The 22,210-nt window shown below is 41.0% G+C and overlaps 1 protein-coding gene across 4 annotated transcripts in view; it reads left to right on the top strand.

Moving 5' to 3' along the window:
• The window catches only part of RARB (retinoic acid receptor beta), a 331,789-nt gene that overhangs the window by 246,088 nt on the left and 63,491 nt on the right, over positions 1-22,210 (top strand). For all 4 annotated transcript variants that reach the window (XM_048076090.2, XM_048076092.2, XM_013172007.3 and 1 more), the window contains one exon: positions 17,646-17,794. In XM_048076090.2, the coding sequence (XP_047932047.1) occupies positions 17,646-17,794 (149 nt within the window). The remainder of the gene's footprint in view (positions 1-17,645; positions 17,795-22,210) is intronic.

Below are 22,210 nucleotides of genomic sequence, written 5' to 3' on the forward strand. Positions count from 1 at the left end.
GGACTTTTTCTCAGACAATTTCAAACTTGTCCTCCTGGTGTAGGTTTTAATAGCTAGCTTGTCTTCTTCGTACTCACACTCGTCATTTGCAGCGGCTCTGGATTGCTTTCCCAGTGGCAGTGAGTTAACGTGGCTGTGCTCGCTGCACATTTTGCTTATTTTGGGGGGGGGGGGGGGGGGGGGGGTGTCACTCTCGCTTCCTTCAGTTCATTTCAGCGATCTGAATAGGAGCGGCGAGCCTCCATCATGTGACGGGGCAGCTCACGGCAGATCACCAGCATGGGGTCCCTGTGTGAGAACTTCTGTTGTACATGACAATCTGATAAGGATATCATGTGGTTTCGGAACACATTCCCACAATGTTAACTTCTTTGTCCCTTTATTTGGGAGTAGGCAGGAGAAAACTCAACAAACCAATGCCAGCCCTTATGCAACTGACCCCACTTGCTTTTAGCATTCTGTTTGAGTTTTACAGCTTCTTCAAATACTTTTGTTGAGAGATGGAAATATAATCCAGCAAGTCTGTGTAAAGAATCCTGGACACAGAGTATATAATATACCTTCTGTTCCCCTTGGACAAGGTGATTTTTCTTTCCCCTGCTTATACCATATATAAACTGAATATTATAAAACTATGTAAGCTAAATATATACACGCAGGCGACACATGTACGGGTTTAATAGGTTAAAGCTTGAGTGAGTATTTATAAATTCTCAAAGTGCTCTGGATCTTCACCGCTAAGGACATGGTGTTAAAGTCCATCCATAGTTTGGAGGGATTTCCGTTTCGTGCACTTTCGGTGACTTACATTTTACCCTGTAAGTGCATCCCCTAAGATAAAGAGCAGAGAAAAGTCTCACAACAAAGACCTTTCTTTAGCACCGCTGAGTTTCATTTGATGATTTGGAGGATCTCTTTCCACTGAACCATAATACTTTTCTCTAGGCTCACATTGTATTTTTAGCAAGGATCTTTGAACAATAAAAAGACAAATTAAGTGTATCTTTGTCTTGTAGAGCCTTATCTATTGAAGCACTTGAATGCACTCAGCCCTCCACCCTTGGTTTTAATAGGAGTTTCAGACACAAGAGTGCTTGTATGACTAAGCCTTTAACATATTTATGTACCACTACTTCAATGAAATACTAGTAAAAGCTGTTGCTGTTTTGCTGTGATTGTTCAGCACAAGGAACAGCCAACATCGCTTTTTGTCTTTGAGAAAAAATAAGGATTATCGTCCTTTCAAACCATACAGCAGCGATGTGGAGCGACTGACCGAGTTGCCTGGTGTTGCACCAACCAGAGACAACTGCTGCAGTGGGATCCAACACAGATTGCCTTCAGTGGGTGCTTCAGTGCTGGAGAGCCATTTGTGTCCATAATACACAAAGAGTGGAAGGAATGGTTCATTCAGGCGAAGAAAAAAAAAAAAAGTCAGTGAAATGAAACAAAAAATCTGTTAAATCATGTCATTTTTTTTAATCTGAATGCAGTTTGTGGTGAAACATGTAATCCTGAGATGGCCATTCCAGTGATCCTCCGGAGCAGGGCATTTTGTTATTTCTCAGCCACCTGGCTGGTGGCACACGGCCCATCCCAGAGGGAGCTCTCTTTGCCTGCAAGGCAGCATTGGCCTTTCTTGTCCTCTTCCAGTCTTGTCCCAAAATCTCTCCTCTGCCAGCCGGTGACCGATGTGAAGAGCATTTGCAGGTCCCTGCATGATAAGTGGATATATTGGGGGCTGAGTTGTTTGGGACATTTCATTTGTTCACAAAAACCAATGTCAGAGAGAGGTGTTTGGGCACCCGCAGCCCTACGAGGCCTCTCTGGCGCCTCAGGCACGGTGCCCGTCCTGCCAGGCCCCGCTGCCCTGGGCCCTCTCCTCCTCCCCAGCCCCGCTCATGTAGTCCTCGCCTTGTACCAGAAGAGCCACAGGGAAGACCAACGTTGCCTGTCTTGCCAAGACTGAACATTCACTCGCACAGGAAGGAAGAGGACTTGGAAAACTGTGTAACAGTGCCATCTGGTGATACCTGCCCAAACCTTTCCGTTCCCGAGCGCGGCGTTTGATCGAAGACGGATGCTTTCCCTAGGCCTCCAGCCCGGACAGGGAGGAACGCCTGCGTGCCCCACAGCTTGTCTCTTTGTTTTTTGCACAGCTCCCCCTGTTAACCTAATCGAAGATGCTATCTTCTCTACAAACCTTCCCTTCCTAGCAGAGAGCACTAATCCATCAATCTGCATTTTTGGCTTGGGGCACGAGTCGAAGGACTGGCTAAAAACGTCATGCACGTGTTAGCTTTTTTATTGTTAAGATCAGGTCCTTAGGGGGTTTTGTTTGTTTGCTTTTAAAGAGTTATTCATACTTCTGTCTCTCCACCTCCAACTTGAGGAGACTTTTTTTTCCACCCCATCTTTCAGAGTAGTCCTTTGCATTGCTTTGTTGTTTGGGTTTGCTTCTTTCATTCATTTCTGGAAGAAATTTTATTAATTACTGGGTTGTTGTGTGTCAGATCCTCCTTAGTGGCTGGCTGGGAAGCCTTGGAGACCTGTCTTTGTTAAAGATAGCTCAGTTTTCACCCCACACTTCGAACACCAAGATACAAAACGCAGAACAAATCTTGGCAACGACAAACCCTATGTCTTTCAGATGTTTGTGCAAAGTATCTTTGGTGAGGGGGGTGAATGGAAGAATAGACTTTCCTCAAATCCTCATCTCCTGGTGAAGCTCAGCCTTCCTTTCTCCATCTCGAGAGCACATTCCAGTTGTGCTTTTCTGGCTGCACACACGGTCACAGGCTATGAGGGTGAGGTATGTGAGCTGCTCATCTTTCTGCGTTTCGCGTGTATCGCTGCATTCGCTTCTCTGAGACCAGGGCATTATCTTTCTTAAGTTTTGCAGCGAAGCTGTCAGCTGATTGCAAGAAGTCTGAGCTGACTCACATCCTTCTCTGTTTTTTTCCTTATCCAAATCCTTTCCTTTCCCTGTGTTGTGGATAGATATTGCAACAGTTTGTGGATGAAGCACGAGCTACGTGTCGGGAAGAACTGTATGTCTGGATGCAGTTTGAGAAAATAGCTTTTCCCCTGCCTGTGAAATGGAGCCCAGTGTGAACGCTGCAACTGCTCCAAGTAGCTTTTTTCACCTTCGCTAAAATGTGAAAGCAGAGCTTAATTACAGCATGTTACACTGATACTGCCCAGTAATACCGTGTTTGTTATGCTTCTGCTATCCTTAATTCCTGTGCAGAGCAAGAAAACACTCTGACGAAAAGAGGTGAGGAAGGAGTGACGCAATTAAATAAGATTAAATCAGAGTATCAGTTGCCCTGGAACACATACTTATTTGGCTCCTCACCAGCCGTCTTTTACCCCATTTTTCAAAGAAACACATATTTTCACATGATAACTCTATTTGAAATATTAATGCTTGCAGGGCTGCATTACCTTTGTTTGTTCATCAAAGTCCATTACTATGAGAAGGCTGCTGTTCCTTAGGCTGTTTCAGCTTCAAAAGAATTTTAGGGCCTGGTCTATTGGAAAGCTTGGGGGTATAATTAGTGAAAATGGAAATAGATGCAAGAGAAATTTAGTTCCTGATGTTTTAATTTAGTGTAGTACTGCCATGTGTTGTTGAAGAGGATTCTTAAAGGCAAACATAATTATTTCATTATGGTCTTCAGAATGCTTTCATTGGTCTTAATGACAAGAAGCTGCATAAGGAGTCATACATTTTAATTAGACCTTCTTATATTTACATCAGATAAATAACAAATAATTGATGAAAAACAAGTCTTCTGAATGGATGATTTCACACAGAGCTCTGGTTACAGTTTAATGATAAAACATTTCTCTTATTGCTTTGCATTTTAATTATCTAGAATTATTACTCTAGCAGAGATCTCAAAATACTGTTTTTTCCATGCATTTCATTAGATTCACGACTAATTTATATGAATCTGAAGCTAAAAGGTGTTTTCCTATGTAAATCACTTACAATCAATTTCCAGCTTTATTAATTTCATTTTGCTTTCATTTCTTACATTTTGATAGCTTCTTGTGTCTCTGTTAGTCTCTTCAGTAAAAGCTAGTGGGAAGATGAATCAGACTTTGATATATTTTCAGTTCCCTATGCAGGATCAAGCCCTGCCATCATTAGCAACCCAAACTCCTTTAGAGGTCAAGTGATTGTGACATTGCAGGCCTTATCATGGAATTTTCTACGGAAAAAAATGGTGCCTCTGTCTCATCACTTAGTTGAAAGTTGTATTCTTAAATTGCTTCAATTTATTTTGAAAATCTTGCCAGTGCCTCTTTATAATTGCGTGTATGCTTGCAGGTGCATTTACAATACCCATATTCTTTCTTTTCTTTACCCCCTGTGTCCAACACTTTATAATACCAGGAAAAACGATTTTTAGAGTTTTGCTGCTTGCAAGAGTCTCTCATGTTTGCATGCTCTCCAACATTTCATTTTTGTAACAAAACATATTTCACATGATTCATTCCTGAGAGTATACTGAACACTAATTGTTGTTATTGATTTTAAATTTTGCAACCATTCCAAGTAAGCCAGATGAGTGGCAGATAAAGAGTAATAATCCATGGAGTTCTGCAAGTGTTTCATGTTTGTCTGTAGTACTTTATGTGATCAATAGTAACTGCCCCATTGAAACTAACTGCTGTATCAAATAACAGTAAATCAAATGAATGTGCTTACAGATTATTTATTGAAAGCTTTAATTGTTCACTGGGGCCCTGCTTATCTGAGGAAACAATACAACTTAGTGATCAGACAAACTGGTTTGCAAATGCCGGGGATGCCATGAAACAGCGGGGTGTCCCCTCTGCCTGGGCGATGGGGGAGTTTTCCGCAACGTGCCCCTCTCCTCGCTGGGGCTGCCCATACGCTGTGACTGCCCGTAGTGCTTGGTCCCAGGGTAAATTGGCCAGAGAGAAGTTTTCCAAAGAGCCTCTCTTGGTTTCACAGTTTACTCTTTGTAGTAGTAGTAGTAGTAGTAAGCTCCTTGGATGACATATCTGGTAGGTTAATGTGTGGAAAAAGCACCAGTAATTTCCCTGAATTTCCAAGAGATATGTGTGTAATGAGAGACTATACGAGATCCGGGCGGAGAAAAGGAAGTGAAGAAAAAGCACACTAAACTTACACTGTGAATGATTTCTAACTAACAACCCTGTGCTGTACTAACAGTGTACTAATCCCTTAAAATGGCTGCTCTGCCTTGTCGCAGTTACTCCATGAATTACTAGTGCCGTAGGTCAGAGGTTTTCTGGACCTTAAAGCGAAATAGATAGTCTTACAGACAGTTTCACCGCTGTCCGCAATTTTTTGAGTAGCCTTGGTGTATTGTCAATTATGTTTTGCTGTGGCTTCAGAAATGTTTCAGTGTCAGCTGAGACCTAAAACTGTCCTTCAGCAAATTCGGGAAGATGGCACTGAAAGAATTTACACTTAGTAACATGTCTTTCCGACTGTGACAACTGAAAAGCGTTTGTACAAATAAGCTTAATTTCTACAGAAAATGGTGGCCCAAATCTCTCAAGTATGGCAAGAAAAGTTTTTTCCATAAAGAATGCATATTTTGTGAAACATGCTTATATGCATATGTATTATATCGGATAATCATATTATTGCAAAATGATTAAACCACAGTCATCAAAGATCTTCTAGAACTGAATCTCATTTGAAAAAAATAATTTCCCTTTTTCAAAACATAAACTTTGTCTTAAGTTTCTTGGACTTCAGGTGTTGAATTTGTTACTAGATCAGGACTGAATGCTGCTTGTCCAGCTCTTTGGAGTATTTCCTCTTTTGAAATATTTCCTTTATGTCATATTCTGTGTAAAGTGCAGTTGACATCTTCCTTGTTTGTACGGCTGGAATAATGCTGTAAAACATGAGCAGGGTAGCTGGGTAAAAAAAAAAAACAAAGTAGTTGTTGAATAAGAAACAACAGGTGACTAGGAAATACTGCTAGCACGTATCTGTTTGTCTGCAGTACAGTGTGTGCACATTTTTTTCTCTTCCAAGTGAGAATTGTACTGACAGGTGACATAGAGATAAAATTATGAGCATTCATCACTCCGAGGGATTAACAGGAAAATCCACTGCAGGTAGAGAGTCAGAGAACAGTGTTGGAAAATGCTCCAGTCACGAGCTTCAGTCACGGTGCTCATCTTGTCTCTAGTCTCTTGTGAATGCCTCCTTGTACTGATCTTTGGTCCTCTAGGCAGGGGGCAGAGATCTGCTCTTAGCCACAGCTGCAGCGTTGCTACCGCTTTGCTCTAGGACACCGAGCTCCTTCCCAGCTCTCTGTTCCTCCTGCACCTACTGAGAAAAGGGCGTAGTGATACTTGCCAGGTTAAGTGCACCAAGGGAAAGTGAATTGCACCCATAAACATCTAAAGAGATAGATATAAAATATTATGTAGGCACAGTGACAAGGATGTCGATTTACAAGAAGAAATCTGGTGCTTAGGTTTTCATGGTATCTTCCTTACTATGTTACCATCTTTTGTCTAGCAGGTATTCAGTTCAGAAATACTGCAATTCCGTTCAGGCAAGCATTGCAGCTCGATAACCTGTGTATTTTATTCGCACATCCCTCAAAAGATACTGGTGGTTCTCAGTTTTTAAATATCCCATGTGAACTCAGATTTCTTAACGTCAGCATGGGAAATGTTGAGGTGTGCTGCTCCTAGGAGTGCTCCGACCTCATCTGGCACGTTGAAGGGACAAAGGAGAAGAGAGTTTGGCCCTGTTTTGGTCTCAGATGCCGTGTGTGTATGTGCGCTGGAGGATGTCAGAAAGGTTAAGATTTGGGCTGCCTGCCCTTCTTGTTGCAGATAAGCCCGAGTGATGAAAGCCGTTTTTTCACTGTTATTATGTCATGTCTAAATGGAAATAATGTATTGTTTTAATTAAACCCCCACAGCTGTAGCAATGTAGCAATGTGGGTGCAATTAGGCTAGTGTTAAAAATAGTCTTATGCAGTCTTAACACTTACTAGGGAGGTGAGCTACACGAACGTAATACATCTGTACAAGCACAGGAGCCCCAGAGATTCCCTGCAATAGTACTGGGGGCACGGGCGACGTTCCCTGGGACACGGGCTAGGTGTAGGAAGCTGCCTTTCCAAGAAGGTAGGAGGTTTTCCCTCCTGGTTTGCTGCCTTCTCCTCTGCGGGAGGCTGCTGCTCCACGGCAGGAGGAAATGCACGGCTCCATTTCGCAGCCCCGAGCCTTGCCAGCCTCAGCAAATGGCCCTGTTTTCGCAGAGGCATCGCCGGGAAGCCGGACACATGCTCTTCCCTCTGCTCTGCGGGAGGGTTGGTGAGCTCCAGCCCTAGAAAGGGGCTGGGGGAGGCTGTCTGGGGGTTGCTGGTTCAGCAGATTTCATTACTCAACGAAAAACATACCTCTGAGCGGCATGACGCCAAAAAAGTCTGCAGCGAGGGCCCTGGAGTGAGATCCCGAGCAATGAGATAAGCTTAACAATTGTCTGTTGCCTTGTAAAAAAAGGCAAGTGACTGTGTGACAGGGGGCTGTCAAGGAAAATAAAGAGGAGCCCTCCTTTTCTAAGGAAATCAAAACTCAGAATTAGCAGAGCCATAAAAGCCTTCTAAAGTGAAAGCTGGAAACAATACATTTTTAATAAAATGGGCAGTTACTCTAATTGCTGAACCCCTACTGTTCAATTTCTTTTAGTGCCCTTATTCATTAAATTCAGCATACTTATACTTATTATTTACAGATGTATGCGTTTCAACTTGTTTATAGAAACCATGCTTTGGAGAGAGCAGTGGCTGGTATAATACTAATTTGTAAGTGTTTATTGCTGCCTATAATACGCAGTTTTTAAAACAATTAAAAATAGCGTTTGAGCTCATCATTGGAGTCAACCCCAAACTGCCCATGAAAATTGAAATATTAGTACTGTGTCCTGCCTTAAAGGTTACAGGCTGTTTGCAGTGGATTGATAACATACCCATTAAAGAAGAATTTACCTGTTCTTAAAGACTTTAAGCTCAGCGGTCCAGCTTCTAGATATTATTCTAATGTAACCCATTTAAACATATGTGATGGAGTTCATAATTGCCCTTGTAAATGGGAATAGAAAGGAGGGTATATAAATCAATTAGTGCTATCCAGCAGTGTGGCTGTAATACAAATTAATTGGCATGATAGGCATTTTAACTGCTCCTGTACTTCTTGAAGTAGTTTTGATTGCTGAATTGGCTGTTGTTGAGCCACTCTATTAATTTTAAGATCTAAAAATACCTAAAGATGAAAATGTCCTGAATTAATGGTCCTAAAGTTTGAGAAATAAAATTATATGTAAAACACCGCGTAGCCAGGCAGTTTTAGTGCGTTTCCAAATAGAGCACAACAGTTTCATTTTGTCCATGTGGTGCTGAACAACTGTATAATAGTAGTACATGATTAAAGATATGAAAACACTCATTTTCTTGTTGGATTCAAGCCACAGCAAAAAGTTATGATAAATAGTGTCATAAGAACATGCTGAATACATAGGAAATAAAAAAACTAAAAAATTGGCAGATATAGTAGTACTGAAAACTACTACCAACTTGAGTAGGAGACTAGTTTTGTAGAATAAAATAATTCCTTCATTCCTTTAGTATAATACTCGGGATTATTCTGTTTGGATGCTTGAAAAGATTTGAAGATAATAGAAAAGCACTCAAAGTACAGTAAAACATTTAATAAATATAAATGGAGACTTTATGACTTAGTGAAATATCTGAATGTGTATAGCGATTACAGTAACAATGTCGTTACCCTTGCAATTTTTATTTATTACTGAAGAGACTCAATCTGAGTTTTCTCCCATTTATACGTTTACAAATCAAGGGTCTTTTTTGGAATTGGTGGAGTCATGACACTGTAAAACAGATCTGAAAATAGAATTGCACCTCTTTCATTTTTAAATGTTTTGTCCATCACGTGACTTTTTTCTTATTAGCGATCCCATGGGGAAAGCGTGCTGAATTTGTGACACCACGGTAGTATCAGTAGGCCACAGAAATAGGCTCAGTTTTCATAAATAAAGAATAAAGAGGCTGGAGTCCTCATCCTCTGTAAACTGGTGTGGCTGCTTTGCCTGTGCCACTTTGCTCCGGATGAGGATCTGACCTTGGAAATTCACTGGTAAAACAAACAGGGCTTGAATTGTAAGAAAACTTCTTTTTCAAAGGAAAATCTACATTCACACAAATGGTAGCATGATTTTCTTTGATAAGGAAGATCCTATTTTTCAGTTTTGCAGTCATATGAAAATTTCACTCAAGATGGATGGAGTTCTGCATGGTAGTGGCCAGGCGGAAAATCACCGACCTGAAAAAAACACGGAGCTAGCATCTTTCGGATGTTTTTCTTCAGTTTTCCATACGATTTATTTTTTTCATGTAACATGTTTTCCTTTTCACTTTGAAGGTAGGCTCCTAATACAAAGTGATGAGCCGCTGCCCTGCAAACTCTGCCGTGCCTGCCAAACCCTCCGGCCATCCTGTCTGTACACTTACTTTCACCCCAGCTCCCTCAGAAACACCTCGCGGTGTCTGCCTGACCATTTATCTAGCGAAAGACGCTCCTGCTCTCAGTTTCTAGCGCATCATTAAGTCTGTCCTGAGAGTAACACCGGTATAACCAGACGCAGTTCTCGTCTCTAACACAATTAATCACGGCAAGCTTCCACCTTCCACATTTGCTCAAGTGTAAACGTGTCTCTCTAGCTACTCATACGCATAAACCCAAATGTAGAACCGCTGTGCTGATACAAATGCTAACAAACCCAGCCCCCCAAACTGTATCGTTTTCTTTGAAAAGGTCAGGCGTACATAAATCTCCTGCATTGGTCATACACACTTCTCCAGGTTTTTTTAGTGGAGCTGGGGCTTAAGAGCCAGGCATTGCAAACCAGGGAGCTCTGGAGTAGATGTTACTCCTTTGAGTATTTGACTCAGACTTGGTTTTGGTGATTTCCAGATCAGATGTTCTCAATATGTAAGACAGCTTTCTTAACTGCTGTCCTGGTGGATTCAGGCTTCCATCTTGGTGGTATGTGAGTCTCCAGTGGCTTGGGCAGTACAGCCATGTGTAGAGATTTTTGTGGCGGTTTCTAGCCTTGCTTGTGCTCGTGTGGGACGCAGCACCCATGAGCATGGGTGTTGCTGAGTCACCTTCAGGAGAGGAATCAGGCTAAGGGCACAGACAAACACAGGAGGTGCCATCTGAACACCAAGAAACTAAGAGGGTGACTGAGCAATGGAGCAGGTTGTCCAGAGAGGTTGCGATGTCTCCCTCTTTGGAGATACTCCAAAGCCATCTGGACATGGTCCTGGGCAACCTGCTCGAGGTGGTGCTGCTTGAGCAGGAGGGTGGCCCAGATGGCTTCAGAGGCCCCTTCCTACCTCAGCCATGCTGATTCTCTAAGGACAGGCTGATCATCTGTTGGGACATTCCTGTCTAAATGATTGTATGGTGGGGTGGTTTTGTAGAAAGTCAGTTATTAGCTGGCTGTAGAAATCAGAAAAAGTAGATGAGCCTTCCAGCAGTCCTTCCGAGTCTCCTGCCATCAGCAGTGATGGCTCTTGAGGACAAGAGGCACCTAACCTTGGCCCGTTTTGCAGCTGGCTGCTGAGTGGGATGCGTGCCTAGACCTGCTAAGTGGGGGATGCTTCAGAACATCCACGTTAGAAGTACTGAGCACAGATTTAATCAAGTTCCCTGCTCTGTCATGTACCCCATGTGTAACTTGGGGCGAGACGTAAGGCTGTGTTTTGAAGACAGTGCTAGAGCTAGAGTTAGTTAGGTTCTTGTTTGCTGTTGACAATCCCAGTTGGGTCCTGCCTGCATTTTCTAGGAATTTAAGACCTAGGCTAATCAAGCTCTTAGGCTGTCAGTGCTTCTGCTTCCCATCTCCAAAGAAGAATAGCCCTTCCCTTATCTCACTTGGGTGTTATGAAGATAAAAATACGAGTGCTCGTGGGATATTCAAGTACTGGAGTAGCAGAGACCGTGCTCGCAGATCAGATAGGTAGAACAGAGCAGGGTCTTTAATGCCGCTAAATATGGCAGGGTCAGAGCACTGCGGACTGTGCTGCGTGCCTGTGAGTGCACGGCAGGGGCAGAGGGGCCCGGGGAGAGTCGTTCAGAGGGGCAGGAACCTGTGATCTGGGCAGGAATGTCGCTTGGGAAGGTGTGCTGGCAGGTGGGCCCCCTTCAGCGTGTTAATGAACGGCACTGTAAAGTCAGGTAACGCAATTTGCATGCTTAACAAATGGATTAATTAAGAGGCCAGACTGTTTGTGGTGTAACAGAAAAGGATATTGCAAAAAAAAAACACCACCCACTGGGCAACTAAGAGAGGATATTTGTGGGAATAATGAATCTGTGCTGTGAGTGAAAAAGTTAGTAAGCTGCTGAGGAACAGAAGTAGTGCTAGACTAGAGCAAAAGGATAAACAAATGATAGATGCTGGTGGCTTCTGATTTACAGCAAACAAATCTGGATAGCTCTGCTATCTGTGCTGGTAGTAAGATGTTGAATATTCATGTTCTGGCCTTCATCACCTGATAGGAACAAAGGCATCAGCGGGCTATACTGTTGTCATATGGCTGAGGCCAGTATCCGCTGACTCCTCTTACTTTTGTTACATGACTCTGCTGGTTAACATTACACATTTGCAACTGAAACCCGGCAATTTTGTTGATGAAAGGCATGAAGGAATATGATGCACCTCGCTCCCAGCTCTGAACTGGAGGAGATGCAGTAGAGGGGCGTGAACACTTCTTCTGGCACTCAAGTTTGTAAATATGACTTTGCATACATGCAGTAAATGCATTTGCTGAATCGAAAGAAACTGCTTTTTCAGACTCCTCCTTGGAAGTTACTCTGCATTTTAGCACTGAAATGCTAAAATAGTTCAAATGAAAGTGTACCGAGGACCTGCTTTGCAAGTAATGACTCCCCTCAAGGTTATGGATGCTTTTCAAGGTTCATTCTTTCAAACATCTTTTGACTTGGCAAGATCACCATCATTCCTATTATTTGCATTGGAGTAGCGCTTGAAGGTCCTGCAGCGCTGGTTACCATACAGCTTATTCTGAGACCCTGCCCAAAATAGCCTACAGTCTAAACACACAAGATGTGAAATGGCTGGAGAAAGGAAATCCTGACCCTACATGCATCATCAGTGGAGCAGTGACCAAGTGATGGCCTGGCCCAAAACAGCCTGCTCTAAATGCACAAGATGCAGAAGGAAGGGTAGGGGGAAGAAAATACTTTCTTGGTTGTATGCATGTCTTCAGTGGAGCACGGCCAAATTTGTAGTTAGAGCTTCATTAGGGTAAGAATATCAGAGCAAAGTGTGTGCTTAACTACTTCTTGTGCTCGCGAGGCAGAGGACAGAGTTCAGCAGGCCCACTCTTCTCCCAGCTGTGGCTGGACAGAAGCCAGCTGTCCATATTGCTTTTTTTTTTTTTTTTTTACTGACAAAAGTCCTAACAGCAAAAGCACTTCAGCTTTAGAGACTTCTGCCAAGTATCAGGGCTTGCACCTTGTCTGAGATAGCTTTTGGCAGCAGGAGCCTGTGCCATAGGCATGGCTCTGAAAATGACCTCGGCCGAGGCACCTTCGAGGCGACCTTGTGTGCAGTTTGTCCATTAGTAAGGGCTTGCAGCTTGGACTTCTGATCTCCTTAACCTCTACTTCGTGTAAGTTTTCTTGTTTTTGAAATCGTACTGTAGGAATCCCAAACTGTGCGCAGTAAAAGTCTGTGGGACACTCTTTAAGCTTTTCAAATAACAGAAAGAGATCACTTGGGATTGGGCACCCCCAAAGTATAAGCCAGATCATAAAGCGTAGTCTTTTCTTGTTCTTGTTGAAAAAGTCCCTTTTTCATAGTAAAAGCAAACCTGAAGACATAGAGGGTTGATTTTGGGTTTGTGTTTGTTTTTTTTGTTTGTTTGTTTTTGTTTTTAAGGCCAAATCATGCTTTTTTTTCTTTTAAGACCTAGACAGTCTTGTAGAGTTGAACTATAGCTTGATTAAAATTAAAGCTGGAAAAATTGTAATGAGGAATTAAATACAATAACTTACGTAAAACCATGGTCTTAAGACAGATGTGTGCAGCTAGCGGGACAGGAGTGTTAAAAAGGTAACACTAAAATGGAGGACATATTTTCATAAGTACTTCTGAAAATCCCGATAGCAATACTCAATCTGGAGCTATCACGGCAGCCTGCGTTTTAATCCAGGTATGCTGTGCTCGTGCTAACAAAAAACATTCCTTCCTCCACCTCAATACATACCCAGCCCTGTGAGGAAAGGTTTTTGATAGCAGTTCGGATGTTACAGTTCGGTAATTCAATGCAAGTTGATTAACATTTGGCGTGTTGTTTCCCCTGAGCCTTTTCCTCTTTCTTCCTGCCCTCAGCCCACTCAACCTCCGTGCAGCAAATCCGTCGTAAATCCTGGCGCAGAGCAGCGATCGAGCATGGAGATGTCAATAACTGAAATAGTATCCCGACTTCTTTGCTTTTGTCGTTATCTTTGAAAGGGAGAAAATCAGGGTCTTCACGCAAAGTGAAGACTTTGTTTTTCGCCTTTTTGTTGTCTCTGATCCGCACCTGTTGTGTATATGGTAAAAATATCTGGGCCGTATAACCCAGCAACAGTCCGCAGCCAGAGCCATGTGTGACCGGGTCAAACACACACTCGCTGGAGGGTCATGGCCAGGTTACTAAGTCAAGGCTGGCAAGGCTCCACCATAATGTTTTCTTTCTCTCGCACTTTTTTTCCCCCTTGTCTGTCTTCCAAACAACAGTTTAAAAAAAAAAAAAAAAAAAAAAACTTGTAACAATGCAAACTATTTAAGCATGACAAATTCAAAGAGGTTTTTTATTAAAAAAAAAAAAAAGAAAAAACGGGGCGGGGGTTGAGTCAACGATATTTTGGATTTAATTTTATAGTATAGTTTTATGTGGCACATGAAAGAGAGAAATTTGTATTGAAACAATTGAGACCCACTTTCCCAGTTCCTGGCTCTTTCCTGGAAGATGATTAAAAGCAGACTTTTTTTTCCAGACTAGACATAAAAATTAAATGATCTACAGTATATAGTTATTTTTTCAAATGTTTGGAGGCTTATAAATAACTTCTACAATCAAATGCACACATACAAGCAGCAGAGAATCTGGTTCTAATTACTTGTACTTTAGTTGAACTTTGGCGTTTCCTTTGACTTTCTGCCTAATGTATGTGAGCTGTGTGCCTTGCACTCCTGCAGTGAATTCATAAAAAAAAAAAAAAAAAAAGGCAAAAAATCCAGACTCTTGTTGGTGCCAACAAAAATGAGGGTTAACAGAATGTTTTGACCAAATGCAACACTTTGCTATTCACCCTAATTAGCTGAAATTGCTGCTTCCCACCAGGGACCCTGAGCTCAGTATTCACAATTCCCTTGAGGCGATCCAGGAAATGCCATTTGCTTTACAACTTCTTATTCTTTTAAGACTCCACTGTCCAAAGTGTGCATTAACATACAAGCTTAATAATCTAGGTTCCTAGTGAAACGAAAGGCATTTCATAATGCCTGCTCCTAGCTGGTCACCAAGTGAAATACCTCTATCTGTCAACATGGTTTAGCTGGCAGTAAATTAGCTCTCACAAAGCACGCTGTGCTTTTCAAGACCTTATCTGCTACTTTATCTAACCTTTCGAAATATTTCAGACATCTTAGGAATTGTGAAATGACCTATTGTTTGAGGGTCCCTGTGTGCTTAAGCAGCATTCAGGTGTCCTGTGACTGCACGGAGGCTCTGTTTTCTCAGGTGAATCGTGTCACATCCCGCAAGACGAGACAGCAGGATGTTGAAAGGAGTTGCTTTGACTGAATTGTTCCTGAAATTTTAAGGTTACTTTAAAAATTCCTTCATGGAAATGTCAGCTGTGCCCGCCCGCCCTGTTTTTTTTTTAGCTTCCATACACAGGCCTGCATAGATGAGAACAGGTTCTGCTGTTGTTCTTCACCTGTGTGATACAAAAACAGGGCTTTAAACTCAGTAAGCTTGAATTGCAGTACATGTATTTTCAAATAAGGAGCTTAAAAGGCTAAATCCAAGGAAGACTAGTGAGTCAGAAGCCGGGCTAGGAGTGTAGGGCTTGTCTAACCTGAGTTGGATCCTGCTCCAGAAAGCTCTCCATACACTTTGCCTGTGAACGCAAGTTCCCAAACGTGGTTTTCCTACAAAAACTCAACCTCTGGACAGTTGTTCATCTGACACAACTATTACATAGAATACATAGAGCTTTTCCAGTAGCATATACATCTGAGTGTTTTGGGGAAGGTGTTCTGGTTTATACTGGCTTTTTTACTTGTGCATATCTTTTCGAATTGTCCAGAAAAAAATCAAATCCGTAGCAGCACCTTCAAATCTTCAGTTGCTGCCTACTCTTTCTTTCTTTCTTTATTAACTGAGCTGTTTGCTTAACCTCTTTTGAGCATCCCAAGTTGCTGGTGCTTGGCCAGTGCTTGACAGACCTGTGTTGTACATATGGCTCGCGGTGTGAACACTGCTGTTGGATGCTGGTGCTTGTGTAGAATGAAATCCACAAAAATACTGAAGTGTATCGGCATTATTCCTCAAAGACTGCTTTTCCCAAACCAAAATCAGGGAAGGATTGCAGGAGTGCAGTTGTTTTATTGAATGACACAACCTTGTTTTCCCATGGGAAGCCTAAAAACTGCCTTTCAGACTGACTGGAGAGTTGAATGAGCTAATATGAAACACATTGTCTGCTGATATTAGAGTTTTAAAGCTAAAATTTTATCATTCCATAGACTGATTGGAAGCCCCTGTAATACTTGTGCTAGCATGAAATAATGCGCAGGCTGTTTGAGGCCTCTCAAGGGCATTTGATGAATCTAACTTTAATTTAGAAGTACTAATAGACTATTGATTTAAGCAGGATGACTGTGCAGAAATCAATAACGGAGCACTCTGTGTCTCTCTTAAATACCAAAAATTACTACTGAGAAGAAATGATCATTCTCTCTTCTTTCTTCATTAAGAAAAAACTTCATTAAAGTTTGCTTGGTTCAGTAGGAAGCTGTAGATATTTGGTTTGTCAAGGTTCAGCATATTTAATGCTGAAACAGTTAAGTATAGTTCTGGACGTTCTTTTAAAATCACAATTTATTGAGCCATACATTATTTTGCTTTTCTGTTCTTTCACGCAAACCTCATTATTGTTAGATATATAAGTAAGTTGTTCCTGTTGAAAAGATATTTCTTTGCTTAGAATCAGTGCCTTTAACGTTTCACTTCAGAATTTATTTTCTTCTAAAAAATGTGTCCTTGAAGTTGATAGTAGCTTAACCCAAGCGAAAATGGCAGAAATTGGCCCTTCTCTACCAAGTAATCAGGAGTTGTATCGTGCTCCGTGATCCCCTCTGTGAATTCTGTAGTACACGAGCTGACAATGAATCATGGCTTTAATACAAATGTATCATCTCAGTAATCTGAAAAATATCATGTACAGTAAATCTTGTCTAAGATTTTCCATTGAGTAATATTCTTTAGGGCCTGCTGTTAGTACTCTGGAGATTTAGCTCTGCTGATAGTGCCTAATATTTCTGGATAGATCTGAGTTCACAGATTCTGTCATTTCTGTATATCTGTTGAAAAGTTAGAGGGATTTATCTGAGAAGCAGCAGAACAGCTAGGTGAAACATGAAAATGTATTGCACATCTACAATAAACGTGAGGAATGATGACAGCATATCACCGAAAACTAATGCAGATGTTTTGAAAAGATCTAGTTCACGTCTTATCTCGCATCGTAGAGCTTTCATGTCCTCTCACTGAAAGGGATGACTGGCTCTTCAGCAGGTTCAAAACAAATGACCATCCAGAAATATTAAGGCAATAAAGGACATGGGGTCATAATATCTAATAGCTTTTTCTCAGAGAGGTTTCCTGATGTTACAAATCCGAGGGTTGATAAGGAGGTGTTGCTGAGTTGTGCTACTTTTACTGATGGAAAAAAGAGAAGGCTTGTTCGTGTAATTTTCACTTCAGTTCATATTCTTTTGTCTCTTTACATATGTCCTGATGCATTTCCCCACCTTTTTGTGGCAGAATTGCACATTGAAAGTGTTACCTATTGTAGATGAAGGCAAAAGATGTAAGAGCTCTTCCAAGTCTAGGGATAGATGGGAAACATGCATACCGCTAACGCTTTCCCATTAAAGGTTACGTCCAGTGTGCACATGTGGATCCCATGGAATTCCAGAAATACTCTGTAATGCTGGCTAAAACCAGAATATGAGCCCAGGTGAAGCTTTTGTGGTGTTTGGTAGCTGGATCATGATATTTTACATCACAGCTAGTTTAAAATATGCTTCTGAGACTATACCATGTATTCCTTTCACTATTTGCCTTTCTTTAGTTCCCCTCAAATTTTGCTGGGAAGGACAAGTGAACATGTATTCTACAAAGATAGATATGGGTTTGTTTGATAGTTTTAATACAGTAAATGATTGGTTATTTGAAATTCATTCATGAATCGTTCATTTATATTTCTTTTTTCTTTTGTAGCAGTTGAAACTCAGAGCACCAGTTCTGAGGAACTTGTTCCAAGTCCTCCTTCACCACTTCCACCCCCTCGTGTTTACAAGCCCTGTTTTGTCTGTCAAGACAAATCATCTGGATATCACTATGGTGTCAGTGCTTGTGAGGGATGTAAGGTGAGTGCCATCATCTTTTTATAGTAACACATTTCATTTATGAGAGCGGCTAGGCAGTGGAGTTTGGTGTGACTTGATTGTCTACAAAGACAGCTGTACTTTTCTTGTGTGAATGAATTCTGATACGTGAGTAAAGCCAAGTAAATGACAATAGTGCCTGGAATTATTGTCCTTCATAACTTCTGCCAAAGTATATCTTTCAGGGAATTCCATAGGTATTGACCAAAATCAGGATGTGGTAGTATGTGCAGAGATAATCAAATAAAATGTGAAAATGCTTTGAGACTCTTCACTGTCCATTTTTAGGTATACCCTGAGAACTCACGTGGTCATTGTCTGCTCTGAGCCTTGCTTTTTCTGTGGGAGAAGGACCTGATTATCTGGAAATTTTTGGCATAGTCTCTAACTAATTTCAAATCAAATTGGGAGTTTGAGGATTAGCAGGATGGTATTCATGAAATTTAATCTGGCAGGCTACAGTGCTGGCACATCTGCTAGCTACTTTCTAGTGCTATGATTGTCAGAGTATGAATGGACTATCCGTAGGATGCAGTAATACGATATGCAGTTCTAAAGTAAGAGAATGTATCTAAAGATGAGATACACATCAGAGAAGCGATGTCAACTAAACCATGTGTATATAGCAATAATTAAGGGTGCATACACAGTGAACAGCATGTGTGCAAGGAAGAAGGCAGTGCTAAAAATGCTAAAGAAAATATGTAATAGGGCAGATGGTCTCATGGTTATCTTTATTAGTTATGGTAGCCTGATACAATGTTCTTTTCTAACAACTAGACAAAATATCTATGATTTTAATCCTTCAAATTAAAATAGTTGCCTAATGCTTAGTACAGTGAAGATCCTAATACGTGATGAAAAAGTGACAGGTGCTACATTTGTGTAAATAAAGTAAAGTTACTAGAATTAATAAAAAGTAATAAAGTATAAAATTAATAAAAAGTATTTTTCTGGTTTAGTTGTATAAAATTTAATATCTTTCAGATACTGTTAGGCATTTTTACTTTATCTTTTCTTCCTGCAACATCTTCCATGCCACTGGCCTTTTGTAGTGACATTAAATATCATGGTCCTGGCTTTGTGTCATTAGGCAAAAAGCTATAGGATTAGAATCTGGTTTCCCCTCTATTTCATAAACTCAAGATACTGAGGTAGTGGAAGTAACTATTGAAACTCACCTCTGTTTTAGAATCTCATTTTGGAAGCGAAGTTTTGCTTGGATATCATCATGTCTATATTTTTTTTCTTTTAGATGCCACAGAGCTGTTGAAATGTAAGTGTCTGTTAGCAAAATCTATGATAAGAATATGCTAGAGCTGATTTCATTAAATAGGAAATCTTATCTCATTCTTTACTTGGATACTAACACGCAAATGGTGGTGTCATTTGCTCGCCCACACACTCACTCTATGCACAGACATAATTGCGGACCGTGGCAGCAAGGTCACATGTTCCTAAGACTTCATTATTTTTGAAAAATATGCTAAAATATACTGTAGGGCTTTTATTGGCATACTGCAAAGCATTTTTGTAAATAATTAAAACAAGACTGCACTTGTTAAAATACCTGAAGAAATCCATCTTGTAATGTGGTAGCTGCTATTCAACAACAAAAAGAAATTGTGTTCACTTATTTGCTAATTTGCAATATGGGGCAATTCAGCACTTAGCAGTAGCTGCTGTTAAAAAAATAAAGAGAGAGAGAGGTGAATTGCATATAAAACCTGTCGCTCTATGAGAAACAACAGGATTCCGAATCTATAATGTGACTACTTGAGACTGGCAATATTTGGGTTAGTTGACACCAGCTCTTCAACAGGTTCGACTAGGATTTAATTAATTTATTCCACTGATTGAATCATCTTCCTTAGTGAGTGCAAGAAGCTGGCAAAGAACATGAGTCAACCAGTGGTACCTTGAGTGGACGGTCAGGTACTATGTTTGCTGTTGAGAGTTGTCTAAGCTTTCAGGTCAACAGAAATGATGTGCTGGATGACAGCAGACAGCAGTATGTGACCACAACACCAGAAGTAGCCTCAGAAACCTCTTCACTGACAGTTTGTTTTTCTGGTCCTTTATCTTTGCTCTACCCTTGCTCCTGTACCATAAGAAAGCTGCCACCTTTTACTCTCTTCCTAATCATCTAGGCTCCTGCCTCTACTCAAGGCTACTTTCACCGTCTGTTCCCACTATTAATTCTTTCTTCATGCTTCTCTTTCTCTTCATACAAAATTTAGTCAGTTGCTTTGTGAGTTTAAATAAGCACTGAGCATTGAGCATAGCCGCTGGGGAAGTCTCATTTTCTGTGGATCTCTGCCTTTCAGTTGGTTAACCCTGCTTTATTAGGAAGTATGAGTTTCACTGAAGGCTTCTTGGTACGGTGTTGTAGTTTCATGCTGGTTCTCTGGTGAATAGGGAACAATAATAAGAATTCATGTCGCAGCCTTTCTTCTCATTAAGAACCGCATATATTTATTTCTCTTTTACTCGAACAAACACTCTCTTATTTCTCTTTTACTTGAGCACACGTTTCCAAGCAATTTCAAAGAACTTAATCTTCTTGGAGATTGCTATATTTGCTATTTCACTGCAGTTGGCTAAAATATGTTGGGATGGGGAGAGGCAACCTTGCTTATTATCATTGGGTTACCAAAAGTTCATTTCTTAAGAAACTAGACTAAAATATCATCCTAATCAAGTATTAATTCTCTTCCCCACCCCACCCCACCCCTGCCTTTTCCTCTGATCTTGTTTCCATTTTCTCTTTCTTGACTCTTATTTCCCCATTTCTCTCTGTGCCTGATTTGCTATCTGTTCTGTGATGATAGACCTGAAATTCATTCATTTTTCCTCCTGCACTGGACCTACCACTGTTCTGATATTCTTTTCTCAAGTCTTCTCCTTTTTTCTTTTTTGACTTGTTTACCAATTCCTTCTAATTCATGCCAGTCTTGTTTCTCATGGGAAACACAAACAGAAAACTCTCCTCATCTCATATTTGTCTCTCTTAATTAGGGCCCTATTCATTTGGTTTTACTGTGCTGCCTCTCCCTTGGTTTTCTTCTAGTTCTCTGTCTCCTTCTCCTTTACCTTTCTGCTTTGAGCTTCAGTGAAACTGCCGTCACAGTGGTCATTAGCAGTATCCTTCTGGTGCAAAGGGACAGCTTTATGTTCTGAGGTTTAGGGTTGATTACTGCCTTTGATTCAGCAGGTTTTCCTTCTCTTGTCTTTCAGGGCTCTTTACATTCTCCTCCCACTTTGTTTACTGTTCATTTAATGTCCCCTTAAGTGTCTCTTTTATCTATTTGCTGATGCTGTTCCATGACGATCAGTTCTTCGGTTTTCTGTCTCAAAAGCATCAACTGCTGAACTATTTTGTAGTAGACCAATGGTCTGTCAGCCAAAAGCAATATTCTGCTAATAAAGGGTATGCTCTTAATGGTGACCCTTCCAGCCATGACCCCTTGGAGAGCTGTAATTGGCGATTATGATTTTGTGATGCTCCATTGGGGAACCACTGCACTGGAAATTTTTAAGTTCCCTCAATTGTCACCTGCCAGTGGATGATTTCCAGAGTTACTTCCAGCTCTGACTTCTCCCACTGCCATCTCTCCCTGGTGTGCCCTCTTGCTTGTCTGACCGCTATCTTGGACTCAGATTTTGGGAAGACAGAACTTTCCATCTCTCTCTCTGCAACAGCACCAAGCTTTGGTAATCTCACGGCTTCCTGTTTTTCAGACATCATTTCTGGTCTTCAGCACTGTAATTCACATGACATGTTGACCTTTTTGCCCCAGGATGTACCTTCTTGCCTTCATTGACAGACTTTTGGTGTGGTCTTCTCATGTGATGATTAGATTTCAGCTTGGTCTCTTCTCCACTTCTTTCTTGACCTTCTTCTTCTCACAGTCATCCTTGGACCTTATTGTTTTAGGAACCTGGGAGTAGCCTCTTAACCTCCTTTGCCAAATGCTTTCTCTTTTTATGTTTGTTAAACCCTACTTTTTAAAGCGATCCTTCTGTTTTACTCATGACCAGTCTTAAGTACTGTCTCCCACTAGAAAGACTGTTCTGTGGCTTGTTTTGATAAACTAATCTTTTCAGTTTTTTGGGGGCTGGAGTATTTCTTGGTATGTGCCTATGAGCCACAGTGGAAGTTCAGGAGCTGTCTGAATAACATTAAGCTATCTCTTCTTTCTAACTGTAGTATGTACATGCTGAAAATCTCATATGTGATAATAGAGTTAGGGTGCCTGACTTCTTGCCTTCTGAATTTGAAAGTTTGACACATGTAAAAGGTTGAAATCCAAGAGTTTTTTCTCAATCTGGTCAGTCAAAATCAGCAGTAAGTTTTTTTTATTGTTATTATTTTTAATTTTAATTTTATTTAAACAG

Source organism: Anser cygnoides, chromosome 2, assembly GCF_040182565.1.
Source record: "Anser cygnoides isolate HZ-2024a breed goose chromosome 2, Taihu_goose_T2T_genome, whole genome shotgun sequence".
NCBI lineage: Eukaryota > Metazoa > Chordata > Aves > Anseriformes > Anatidae > Anser > Anser cygnoides.